This window comes from Lagopus muta, chromosome 2 (genome assembly GCF_023343835.1).
Source record: "Lagopus muta isolate bLagMut1 chromosome 2, bLagMut1 primary, whole genome shotgun sequence".
In the NCBI taxonomy this organism is placed as follows: Eukaryota; Metazoa; Chordata; class Aves; order Galliformes; family Phasianidae; genus Lagopus; species Lagopus muta.
Window position 1 is genome coordinate 34,949,582 of NC_064434.1, and position 14,158 is coordinate 34,963,739.

General features: G+C 36.5%; 1 protein-coding gene across 3 annotated transcripts in view; it reads right to left on the minus strand.

Annotated features, from left to right (window-relative positions):
- RNGTT (RNA guanylyltransferase and 5'-phosphatase) overlaps positions 1 to 14,158 on the minus strand; it is a 196,766-nt gene that overhangs the window by 83,555 nt on the left and 99,053 nt on the right. The window contains exons 12-13 of one of the 3 annotated variants that reach the window (XM_048937806.1): positions 9,191 to 9,259; positions 8,475 to 8,567 (exon numbers count right to left, since the gene is read on the minus strand). The exons of 1 other annotated variant lie outside the window; for it this stretch is intronic. In XM_048937806.1, coding sequence (XP_048793763.1) covers positions 8,475 to 8,567; positions 9,191 to 9,259 — 162 coding nt within the window. The remainder of the gene's footprint in view (positions 1 to 8,474; positions 8,568 to 9,190; positions 9,260 to 14,158) is intronic. One more of the 3 variants, XM_048937809.1, reaches the window with a different exon arrangement.

Sequence of the window (14,158 nt, forward strand, 5' to 3'; positions counted from 1 at the left end):
CACAGAGATGGACCAGCTTCGTGCACAGAAAGCTGATCCACACAAATTATTTCCAATGAATAATTTATTTGACAAATTAGGTCCAATTCATGAAGCATCTGTAAGCAGCTCGAGACTGACAAAACCTACTACCCAAATTCATCCTGTGCCAATGCTTGCCAAGCATTTTCCAATCTGACCAACACTAAAAGTTTCGCTTCTGAGTGTTACTAGATAAAAGTCAGATGACATTACATGCCCATACATTCAAGAAACTGAAATGGATCATCTGTAGAAGCATGGGAAAAAAGAAATATATTCCCCATGGTACTTTTGCAAGTAAAATACTAGGTCTCACATAAACATTTAAAGCATAAAAAATGCAGTGCATCTTGCCTAAGTTTTGAACAAATATTCACAAAAATTGTCTACCTGGTTGTTCTGATCCATGTATACAAGTTATGAGAAGCGGAGTCATATATCTTTTCAGGTTCAAATATTTCAATGAAATGTGAAGCTTAAATCAAAATCTCTAACAGTAAGGAAAGCATCAAGACTGCAGTAGTTAAGTTTCTGAAAATATGAAAAAAATGTAACTGCATCTGTCATATTAAAAATGACATAAAAAAATACTAGTTTGCAGCTAATTCCGCTGCTAAGACTACCGCATAGGAACATACTGCCTAAAAACTAGCAAAAATTGACATCTGCCACTTCTCTCCAAGTAAACTTTGTTTACTTTGCTTATCACAAAATGCAGACACATCATTTAAAACATATTTAGATAGAAACTGTGAGCCTTACATTTTATATATCAGGACACAAAAGGAACAACCCTGAGATACTGTTGATTCTGTACAAAGAACCCTGTACACAGTAAATCTTTCTCACCTATTCTGAGTTCATCCTACGCCTGCTGAATCCTGTGCTCAATTTACCATTAACAACGGAATATTTCCAAAACTACTTTGCATTATCTTTTATTCTCCTGTTGTTTTATTTCTTCATTGCTAGCAGAAGAAGCCATGTTTTCACTTAATAATGGCAACATCAATTTACAGTCTGACAAATCCCTAAGATGCATATTTTAATTGCTTTCACAAGTTGATAGTTCTCTCCAGAGAATCCCGTTTTGCATAAAATACGTTTTGTTTCAGTGGTTGGATCTTCTTGGGATTTCCAGTGATCACTGTTTGGAAACAAACTAACTTTGTCAGCTCAAACTTGTCAAAACTTTCAAATAGCAGCTTGCAAGTGTACTAATTGCTTCTTTTAATAGGCAATTCAAAGTACACAGAACATCCTCATTTCGGAAGTCCAGGATGCTACCAGCTAAGATTTTTACTTTTACCCTTTCAGAATGAACCAGCAGACAGATCCCTGCTGCACACTGTCTTGGTGGAAAGCTTCCACATGAAGAAGATAATTTCATTTCAGAAACATAACTACCAGCATTAAGAGAAAATAAGACTATGTTTATCTGGAATAAATATGGTGGTAGTGTTCATTGGCTTTGTATACCTGACTTCTACAGTTCTGGCATGAAGCCCAGCAGTGCCGTTCAGCTCTATACTCAGAAGCACATAACCTGCATGATACAATCAAATCTAAATTATTCAGTGGAAGACTGAATGGAATTTTCTTGAAAAACAACTGACAGCTTTCATGCTCAGCTCAAGACTTGTACTCTTCAAACGCTCCACTTTTATGGGCCTTTTTATTTTTTTGGAAGTGTTGAAGACTAAAACAGCTGACAAATGGAATTACTAAGGAAATTAAAAATACTAGAAGCCAAAATGAGATCAAATTATCACAACACTGTTCTGTTGTACCTCCTTAATGGAATATAATTTAGCAGACATCTCAGCCTTGCACAGCTTTCTGTGAGATATGAGGAGCATAGCATGTACTGCACAGTATGCAATCTAAATATGTTATCAAATACACACAGCTACATTTCAAGATTTATCTGATAATACATGTTACAAACTAAAAGATGTATTTCAATAACTGCAAAAATTCACTTATTTTGGATATTGATCCTCCATTTTCAAATTTACTGTGTATATGAACAGAAGAGTAAACATTTCAAATTACGAGTGAGAGCAATGCAAAATATATCATTCTAATTTTTAAAGACTGTGTCTAACATTAACAGCACTTTGACCATCCAGATACCAGAACGTACATGTCAACATTTCTCTGAAAACAAGCCTGCTTGTTCAAATCTCAGGTTTATAGAGAATCGTCCTGATATATTAGGATACTGCCCACTCAGAAAACAGCAGGATTTAGGACCTACCTAAATATTCTGCCTTAGCTTCATACAAATCACTGTTTTTACTACACTGCTATGCCCCAACAAAGAAAAAATAAGAACATTTCATTAAGGATCTTCATCGAAATGAATAAAACCTGTTGGCTGTCTTGTTCTAGCATGCACAGAAGAAAGTTATGGGAGAAAACAACTGCAACGAGGTCTTTTTTCCAGATACTTTCCTAAAGTCTTTTCAGTTGGAGTAAAAGAGGTTAGATGAATTGTATGTGAGGTATTCTATTTGTTGATAGCAATTCAAGGATATGAAGAAAACAGACTGTTGCTGAAATACTTTCCACTGTGCATTCCAGTTTGCAAGTCCCTACTACTCTGTCAACTTCTCAGCAGTGATAAGATTCTGTAAGATACAGGATGAGTAGGAGCACTGCCATGGAGACAGCCGATCATTCATGGCTGCCTATGTCAAGGATCAAGAGTTGAACTGACTTCTAAGATGATTTAACATAGAATTCTCACTGATTCAAAGCAGATTATTTCACAGAATCACAGAATTGTAGGGGTTGGAAGGGACCTCCAGAGATCATCGAGTCCAACCCCTATTTCCTAGACTTCTCTTTCTGGTGATAAAATTGAGTTTTGTTTTTCAAAGCTGATCCATGATAATTTGTGTGATACAAGCTTATTAAAAGCAGGTATGTTTTGTTAAGGGTGAATAATTGCTTTGGTATTCTCACCTGAGCTTCTTGTTTATAATACATACACATGATGTTTATTTCTTGTAGCCACAAAATGTGCAACCTGACACAGTGGGGAGTGTGAAGGAAGTGCTCTCCACAAGGTCCTCGGAAGGACCTCGAGACAAAGAAGCTATGCAAAAAATCAAATTTGAAAGCCTTGGCGATTAATGATTCTGCTTATCCCAACAACATATATCTTATCTTACATCTAGCAGCATCTAAAAAGAGAGTATTTGAGACAATCTCTCAAATGGTACATACAGACGTCATTATATTATGATATTTTGGCAATCCTAAGGCTGACCAATGCACATAATAAAGTATAAGAAATAGATCTTTGCTGCCTAATGCTGTTGTCAGGCACAGCAGTTAAACTGCACAACAGAAGTTCAAGAACCTGTTTAGATAGCTACTGAAAATTAGATTAATCACCTGGGAAATCAGAGAGTATCAGGTGCCATAGGTCTTAAGCAAACAAATGAGATAACATATCAATTAGAATTAACACTTCCCTTAGGTAATCAGACTTAAGTCACTGACATCTACTCAACCATTTTAAAAAAAAAAAAAAAGGAAGTCAGGTTAAACAATTTTGGCAAACAGCACATACAACTGCTTCTCTAAACGTACCAGCAAACCAACAGAAGAGATTTAAGCACAGAAAACCTCACTATGGCATTTTCTTACTCTATTCAGAACTAAAAATGACTCAGTGTCTGCTCCTCTCTGGTTGTGTTCTGACAAATGTGGATGTTATGAGTTTGTGTTCGTAAGAAATCATCAAATTTCTTGAGGAATGAATTACCTCAGGAAATCACTGAAGTTTACTGTGTTTGGAAATCACAGCACTTTTATCTAGGATTCTAACAATTCAATTAAGTGAGGCTTAATTAATTTAATTAGATGTTACTCATTAACATTTCCACTGCTACTTTTCCTTAATTTTCTAGTTTTTCTAATTTTCTGGTTTTTCGATTTTCAAGAAAGGTATAAAACGAATCACCTCAAGAAAGCAAAGCAGAACTGAATTGGTATAAAAATATTTCTTGTATAGTCACAGAAAAAATAAACTCAAAAGAAATAGTGTATTGCCAATACATTTTAGTACATTCATAAAGCATATGATAGGATGGTATATTTGCAATATGACTAGCAATTTAAGAGACAAACTGCTATGAACATTGCCATGGAAATTGAGTATAACAACTACTCATAGGCAGAAAGGAGTTGTAAAGCTCAGTGGTATTTCAGGAGATTGACAGCAGACTCTCTGTGAAAGGAAAACCGGCAGCAGCACAAAAAGTGCAAAAAACATATGTTATGATTGTTCCTAAAACTTTACACACCAGCACTGATACACCAAGACGACATGCGGGTCTATCTGAAGCCATTACTTGTATTGCAGTAGGAATACTTAATAACTGATGCCCTGTCACTTGTAGACATGATGTTCAATCTTCAAACATAGGTCAACAACTGACTTGGTATACATTTAAAACTTTGCAGAGGATCCAACAAAACATGTACTGTGGAAGGACACGCTTACCAATTATACAGGATTTTTTTATTTTTTTTATTTTTTATGAAAAAACTGGCATTGCTTAATGAAACAAAACATGGCCTTTAAGAGAGATTTCATTTGGTGGCGTCTCGCTGATAGCTCATTTAATGTTAGCTTCAGAGATGTCTGGGTAAACTTTTATAAGGACAGAAAAGAATAACAGCTACTGTACAGTCATAACAGGACAATTAACAGGCAACCAAGCACTTTAGACCACCATGAAGTCTACCAAGGAAAAGGAAGGAAGATGTAATGAAAACTCACTCAGTGTTAGCCAGTAATAAAAATCTGTTCATTATTCTCCTTTCATTCTCAAGGCTAAGCTTTCTGTTAGTATTCAATATTGAGAGTTATGATTTAAATAATTCAGCCATTCTTTAAAAGTAATCTTTATCTTTTTTAGTTCAGTAGCTGTCATTCTTCCTTCACTGAAGTCATCCTGAACTCACACAACCGGACTTCACCCCTCATCCAAAATAAGAACACAGAGAAGTACAAAAGAGAAATCAGCCTGAGCCAGAACAATCAGTGAGCTCAGGAGGCAAAAAGGTGAAAAAGACAGTAAGTTCTGATACAAACTACCCACAATCAGTCAGCTTCTTTAGGGCTTCCTAACTGACGGCCACCTAGCCTTCTTTTAGGCTGCTGAAGTAATAAAATAATTCCTACATCCTCTTCCCAGACAAGGTAAAGTAATAGTTCTAGCCAGCAAAAGATCAGTTATTAAGAGATTACTAGCAGAAAAATTAGATAGTTGCTGGCTGAAAGCATGATTTATAAGGCAGATTACAGAAGTAATTTCACTGATGAGTGGGTAAAGGTCAGAGCTGATTCTGCCATCAAAAGATAAGAGGCAATTTTTGATATTTTCAATAAAACCACACAGGTTAGCAAACCACAAGCTTTCTAAAACATGTGTTTTGAAACAATCTTTCAGAAACAATGGTTGAAAGCTTCCAATCTTATTCACAACTTACTAATTGTTCTCTAAGTTGTTTGGTTTTTGCTTGCAAACTAATCTGCTCATTGTCCGGGGCACAATCATTGGGCAACATACCTGTCCATGAAGTTTCCTGCTGGCCTGTTTCACTCCTCCTAATTAGCACTTAGCTTCGGTCCCTGCTCTGCCAACCTGTTACATGTAGAGGGATCAGAAAGCTGATCAAATGGAATGGAGCTGACTTAACTGTACAGGAGTTGTATCAGGAGCATCTTAAATGGATAGAAAATGATGCGAGGAAAAGGAGTGTTATGAAGCAAGGACATGAAAGGGAAACCAAAAGAAATGTGGGAAACAGGCTACTGGATAAAGATGCATGGAAAGGAAACAGAGGAAAGGAAGAATACAAAGGGAAGAAGAGAAACAATAGTAAGAAAACATTGTCTTATATTTGTCTTTCATTATGGAGTTGTTAGAGAATGGTTGGTATGACGGGCGTGTGGGGTTTACTGTGATGCACACATTGCATCAGATCACCTACAAAGCATTCTTAAGTGATAAACCAGAAAGAAAATCTCCATCACTTGCACTAAACATACTCTTCTCATGATCTGTGAAAGCTGTGAAGAAGATGGGAGGCTTCTGTCACTGTCTTTTAATTGTCATCGTGAAACAAAAGCCCTTCTCATACCCTGGGTAATATACAAGATGAATAACAACTCAAGCGGTGAATTAAGTAGGAAAAATAATGCACTATAGTATGATCATGCAAAACAAACTAAACTGCACAGACAGAAAATGACCTCTTTTCTCCTTAATGCTGTTTCTACCATCACCAGACACAACACAAATTTCTGCTTCAGTACAAGAAACTCACTATTCATAACGAGTTTACAAAGAAAGACAACAAAAGATAACAAACTACATTATACCTAACTAAAACCATAAATTGGGTAGTAAAACATTTTCGCAAATCTCTTTTCATCAAAGCATGATGGCTTCTCAAAACCAAACCAATTCTCAAGTACTTTGATGAAAAATCTCTTCAAACCCAGAGCAATTAGAGGCTGCTGAAATCACTCCTATTCAGAAATCACTTCAGGTATTCTGATTTTTATCATAAGACATAATTAAACCAAAAAGTAACAAAGTATTTTTCTCCATCTGTTTCTACTCCTAATGCCAGTGTTGCCTATGCTAGTGAGGAATATATCCATATTTTCTGATCTGGAAACAAGCATCTAAGACCAGAGATGAAGAGAAGCTTCTCTGACTGAACATCGAAAAGACGTTCAAGCAGACAACAAATAAGATCCACACTCTTTATATTATATAATGAGTTAATTTCTGTACTCTAATTAAACTACTAAAGGTATGGAAAGTGTTTTATTGTTTTTCCCCTCAATTTTTCCTGTCTGTAAATGGCCACCTACCATTCTCTGCTGCTTCTTTATCCTTCTTTTGTGATCTTGTAATTCACATTGACTTTTGCATTATTCTTCTTCAAAACGCATGTGAGACTTCAGGAGCTCTCAGATGATGTTCCCTAAACTTCCCTGTCTTCCTGTGGATATGCCATGGTCTCTTCAATTGAGACAAACTGTTTTTTTTATCAAGTTCCGTAAGCCTCGCCATAACAAAAATTCAGGCCTCTACCTCACTCAAAAATAGGTGTCTTTCTCTTCACACAACTGCAACTATAATACAAAATATATATATATTAAATTATTATTATCAAGGGATCATTTATGCATTATTATATTGTTGCCCTTGTGTTACTACCTATTGTATTTCCTACCACATAGAATCACAGAATCACCAAGGCAGGAAAAGACCTCCAAGATCATCCAGTCCAACCTTCCACCTACCACCAGTATTTCCCACTGAACTGCGTCCCTCAGTAGAACATCTACATGCTTCCTGAACAACTCCAGGCATGGTGACTCCACCACCTCCCTGTGCAGCCCATTCCAGCACTGACCACTCTTTCAGACAAGTTTTTCCTAATTTATAACCTGAATGTTGAGGCCATTCCCTCTAGTTCTATTGCTAGTCATATGGGAAAAGAGGCCAACAGCCATCTCACCACATCTCCCTTCAGGCAGTTGCAGAGCGCAGTAAGGTCTTCCCTGATCCTTCTCATCTCCAGACTAAATAATCCCAGTTCCCATTAAAAATAAAAAAGCAGTATCAGCTATCTATATCAGCTTAAACCTTTCAAATTAATCAGTTTTAGCTGATTAACTACCAACAAGTGTACAATAATTTCTTTTACACTGACTATGTTATTTGCATTTTCTCAGCTACAGAAACCACGAGAACACTGCACATTGCTTAATCTAGGAAAACCACTTTAATAACAAATGCAATGAACTTATGTTTCATAAAACCTGAAATAATGCTGAAATTTGAACATTATATTGGGCTAAGCAAATATAACCCATATTTTAAAGATGAAAAACTTTTACAAGCATTTATGCAAGCAAACTGTTGTTTTATTGGGTTATAAATTTCTCAGTATGCTAAATCAGAAAACAAGTTCTAGAAACACAAAACGTATCAGATATTACTTTACTGCAGCAGCAAGGATAAAAAACACACATTCTTCAGTAATTTCATTTCAAGTAGAAAATATCATTTCAAAATTAACTACTGTAGATCTCCATAGTTTAACCTCTAATACTCAGAAAACTGGCTCTGAGAAGCCTTCACAATTGCTTGAGGTTTTGACAGTATTCTGAGACATTATCAGGATTTCCTATGCAAGTATGAATTTTTTTTTCCTACTAGCTTTGCTTTGAATTTGAAATAGCTACATATAAAAAGAAAGTAAGTTTGTGGTCTAGTTATCATTTATTTTGTGGTTAGTTGATGTAGAACTTGCAATAAAGAGTTTAATCTTATTTCCAGATGAGCACGTCATTAGCACTGCTTGATGAGATCAGCAATATGTGAAGTTTGTCAAAAAAAAAGTTTTACCTGAAAACCGAATACAAGTATTTTCTGTGAGTAACATGAAGGGTAGAGTTCTCTGTCAAACCGCCAGTAGTCAAAATCTATTCCTTTTGCAAGCTAAGAAAAGATGTCAGTGTGGATGATGTTACAGTCACAGTCTAAAGCAACATAAAGTACACATTGCAGTGTGATGCTGTACTCAAATCAGCAGTAGCAGGAACAGGTTGGAAGAGGTCCTGCTACTGAATTCCTTTAAAGCCATTTTCCTGCTTGAGAACTAACTATTTATAACTGTTGTTTCTGGATATCTGCAGTACTTTTGATGACATCCCCCACTACAGTTACACATCATTATACTGCCTAAACCTTTTACTAAAATTTTAATGTGTGAAACATCCTTAAGAAAAATAATGCAAGAGCTCAAACCAACAGGTCATGCAGTCAGAAAAAAAATCTTCATTTATATCATATCATATTAGAAATGCACAAAAAATGTGAGCTGATTTCTGAAAATTACTGCCATGAATTAATCTATGAATTAACAGTCACACATACTATAACTTGAATTGCAATTAGGTGAACTTAAGCTGTCTGAGGAACTGGAAAAATCAGAACCAACTTTGAAAAGTTGTCCTAACCAAATTAAAGATTAAGCAGTAGATGGGAGGATGAAAGGAGAGGGAGGGTAAGAATTTCCTTTGGGGTGAAGGGGAAAAAAAATCACTTATTGCACTACTTACTCCTGTAGGCTGAAATATCAATCCATCCACTTCATGGCTAACTTCTCTAGCAAAGCTTCCTTCCAGGAGCTACAAAACAGAACAGATTTTTTTTTTTTTCCAATTTTCCAGAAAGAAACATTTTACAGTATTCCACACGAAAGTAGATTATTTAGGGGCATTTTCAAAAATTCTTGTTTTGCAGACTGCTCAACTGTAGCATAACAAAGCAACACAACAACACTACTGCAAAACAACCATCTGAATCAACGTGAATCTCCCATGTTCCATTTTACGTTCTGAAAGATTCCGAATTCCGTATGGATGTGACTGCATCCCTTGAGATGCATTTACCATAGGAAAAAAACATCTCCATATGCAAACTAATGAAACTAGCTAGTTAACAGTAAAGAAAACGGATCATATACTTCCATGCTAAATTATGACCTGCTTAAGCAAAAGTAAGTAACTAGCGAGTGCTACAATCTGTAGATAATAGCAAAAATAACAACTACCAAAATGTAGTTACTACTTTATGTTTTACTGTACAGATGAAGAATTTGTCTGAGTTCCAAGTGCTTTTAGTAACAATCGATAAACTCTGACATGTAAGTTACCACACTGTCATGAAACATAGCAAATACAGACATCTGACAATCACAAGCAGTTATAAAAACAGCATTCTGGCCTTGATTGTTAGCTTTGTACCATTGCCTTCGTACAGTCAAAGAGCCACTGAATGAATTATTTAAATTAAGTAACAACCTCTGCCCTCAATAAAGGGCAAAAATATTAAAGGAGTCAAGGAACAGCATTTGTATCTTACTGTGGGTTGCAAAAGTCAATGCAGTGCAGTTAAACACTTAACAAATCAAAAGCTTAATATTTAAAAAAATATACATATAGTCGTTAAAGTAATAGTAAAACATGTTACTTCATCTAAAACTGAAGCTATTTATACAGAATAAGTGATCTGTTTGTTATGAAAAGTGTTCACTTTTTTCCTTATCCACACAGTTACTGGCATGCTTGTACCTGTGACTGCATAAACAAGTACAGCCTTCACTATGGAACTTGTAGATACAGCATAACTGAATATCACACTTGATGAGAGTACTTCCATGTGATAAAGAACTTAAAAATATTCACTCTGAGTAAGAAGTCTGCCCATGAAACAGTGGTTGTCAACGTACAGAACAGATATTTGGAATCTAGCTGTAGCACACCTTGATCCATTATCATTTGAAATTTACAACTGGGGCTCACATTGAATAAATTATCCAATGTTACTCAGATCTTTCATAAATTCATTGTTAATCTTTGCTTCAGCACAATACATTGGAAAATATTTCAATAAATACTCCCGGGACATTTTAAAAACCACAATTTTAAGTCTTCTGGAGATAACTTTCAATGTTACTGAGTGATACAGTGCTGTTCCAAAATTTACCGGCCCATGGGAAGTCTGTAATAGGAATACACTTGACATTTTAAAAAAACATATGGTAAAGATTTCATTAAATTCGAGCATCAAAAAATCCTCACTCCAAGTAATTTAGAAAGAAGATCACTGAAAATAAGGTACAGATTTAAAATTAGCTATTGCTGTATTTTATTAGGTGCATTTCCAAGGCTTGTGAAGGGCTTGGAGAATATGCCTTACGAGGAGACACTGAAGGAGCTAGGGCTGTTTAGTCTGGGCAAAAGGAGACTGAGGGGAGACCTTATTGCTATTGCTCTCTTCCAATATCTGAAAGGCATTTACAGCGAGAGTGGGGTTGGTCTCTTCTCACCAGTGACAGGATGAGGGGAAATGGCCTCAAGTTGCACCAGGGTAAGTTTAGGTTGGATATCAGGAAACACTTCTCTACAGAGAAAGTTGTTAAGCACTGAAATAGGCTCCCAGAGAGGTGGTTGAGTCACCAGCCCTGGATGTGTTTAAAAAGTGTCTGGATGTGGTGCTCAGGGACTTGATTTAGTGGAGGGTTGTTAGAGTTAGGGTAGTGTGGTCAGGTTGTGGTTGGACTTGATGATCTTTAAGGTCTTTTCCAACCTGAGCAATTCTATGACTCAGCTCATTAAAAGACATTAACCAAAGCAGCAAAGCAAACCCCTTCACCTCTGTTTTTGCTTATAATTTCTTAAAGGAACTATAATTTTAGGACACGTTTACTTTGGTATTGGAGCTTACATGAAACCGTATCATTTAGTCTTTCCCAAAATACAACTTTAGAACATAGAAACACTTTCTCATTTGGAGTTTGCAGCAATCTAAGGTATAGAATTACTATAATTAACTGTTTTCTCTGTAGCTCTCTCCACTCTGGTCTACCTGAAGTTCTAGAGAATTACATTAAAGCACTACTACAAGTTCATAAAAGAGGTGAAAAGTGCAATTCTAAAAAAAAAAAAAAGAAATTAAAAAAAAAATCTGTATTTAACATTTCAAAATTACACTCCAGTATTCCTTTTTATTCACCACTCCAACAGAATTAGGAAACTCAAGCGATTGCTTTTTATCAACTTGACATCCTGTTGCAGGAACTGAACTCATTCTCTTCATTTCAGAGTTCCTCAGTAATCTTAATAATACATCTTTTCTGAAATGCCAATTAGGCATCAAAGACAAAAGAATTTTAAAACCAGAATAGATAATTAAAGCCCTTCGTGCTCCTGGCTATTCTGAGTCCATTCTCATTACGTCAATTACAGGTATTTTCTATTACAGGATTCTAGAAGCAAATTTTTATTAAAAAGAATTGGGAAGAAGGGAACAGAAATTTTATCTCAGCTTTTTCCTATACACTGTTTCTCAGAATTAAACTTTTCAGAGGTCATCTATGAAAAGCAGGACACAAATCTACTGAATACTGCAGAAAGTTTAAACTGACAGGATAACGAGCAGAGAAGGAACACGTGACACATAGGCAAATATTTCTGACACCAGAAATATAATTGGTGTAAGGCTTTCATATTTATGAACTTTAAATGCAGTTATCTCAGTTTATCTTACACAAAATGATGTACAATTTTCCGCACATATTAGAATTCCTAATTAAAGTTGAACAGAACAGCCTTTAATCGGCACCATGATAAATGGCACACCTGCCTGACTGGGATTACTGCCAGGGATCAGATAAAACGCAATGCATCTCAGTGGCATTTTATAAAAGATGGGTAAATGATGCATGCAAGCCAATTCCTCTGGCATGCTATTCTTCGTGGTCTCGTGATACACATTTCCACCTGTGAAACTCTTTCTTCACTACTTGCAGCTTACAGTGAACCTGGTAATGAGCCATTTATTCATCTTACAGTTTTATTTAAGTATTATTTAAAGCTGAATCTAGTTAAAAATAATTGCTATATCTAATGACAGCCATATAATAAAGAGAATGGTAGAATCCCATGAAATGACTGGAGCTTTATGAAGAGTAAAAGGATTTCTCTTTGCTCTTTAAGGTCAGAGGCAGCCATATGTCATTAAAAGCATTGCTAACAACGGGTGATGCTGATTTTGCTAAATCACTGAGCCGGTCAGTAGAATTTATTGGGTGGATAACTGAAAAATCATGCTTTAGAGATCTCTCTGCAAATAACAATAAAGAAATCACTTGGCTCCCCCGGCAGGAAGAGGAAGAAAAAAAAAAACAAAACTGTGTGAATAAATTCCACATAATCCTGGCATTTTTTTAATTAATATTGGTGTAATTCTGAGACAAGCCATGCAATTCTTAGGAATTTCCAGATGTAATTTTATTTATATGTTCAATTAGTAATGTGCCTTCGCTTTCCCCTACAAAAAAATCTCATGACAACTCAACATATTGAGAGTTATGCAGATTCCAAATCACAGTACTGTATCCAGGCCTGAGGCCCCCAGTACAGGAAGGGTGCGACACTGTTGGAATGGGTACAGAGGAGGGCCATGAAGATGATCAAAGGACTGGAGCACCTCTCTTACGAAGAAAGGTTGAGGGAGTTGGGCTTGTTTCCTTTGGAGAAAAGACGACTCTGGGGAGACCTCACTGCAGCCTTCCAGCACATAAAGAGAGCTTACAAGCAGAAGGGGGGATGACTTTTACATGGTCTGGTAATGACAGCACAAAGGGAAACGGCTTTAAACTAGAAAAGGAGAGATTTAGGCTAGATGTTAGGAAGAAATGTTTTACTCAGAGAGCACTGAGGTGCTGGCACAGCTGCTCAGAAAACTGTGGGTGCCCCATCCCTGTAGGTGCTCAAAGTCAGCTTGGAAGGTCCCTGGGCAGCCTGAGCTGGTGGGGGGCAGCTCTGCCCATGGCAGGGGGCTGGAACTGGGGGACTTTATGGTCTTCTCCAACCTAAGACATTCTGTGATTTTATGATATTAAAATTTCTGCTAAGTCGTATCGACTTCCTACAATGCAATTTGCCTCAGGTCCTTGCACACAATTATTGTGGATATACTACGTCACAAAATGGAAATATTAACAATTTTGTCCATGTTTCTGACTCAAAACTGATACAGCTTATTCACCTAGTGAAATACTTGATGCAGAAAATAATCACTTTGGATTTTATAATACAAGACAGAATACATGCTAATTTGAATGGTTTTTTTTTTCCATTTTAGAGTTGCTCTTTGGTTCATTTAGTTTTCAGTCAAGCTACTGCAGTTCAGCACGCAGCTGCCCTGATGCAGTTTTTCACAGCCACCTTCAAGTTGTTGGCCATCTACCTGCTCACTCCATTGGGAAAGCTAGGAAAGGGAATATAACTTATTCCAAAGACTTAGACACAAATAAACCACCAATTGAATTGTCAGTTAACTAGAATTTAAAGTGCCTTCAAGCACGAGCATCCTGTCATGCCTTGCTTCCCACAGCAACATCTTAACTGAGGCAAGGTTCAGCCCAACTCAAAGGACGAGCTCTTCATCTGATGATTACAGCCTTCAGCAAGAGACTACAAAATAATTGGCACATCCCGAGAACTGACAGGTTTTACAGA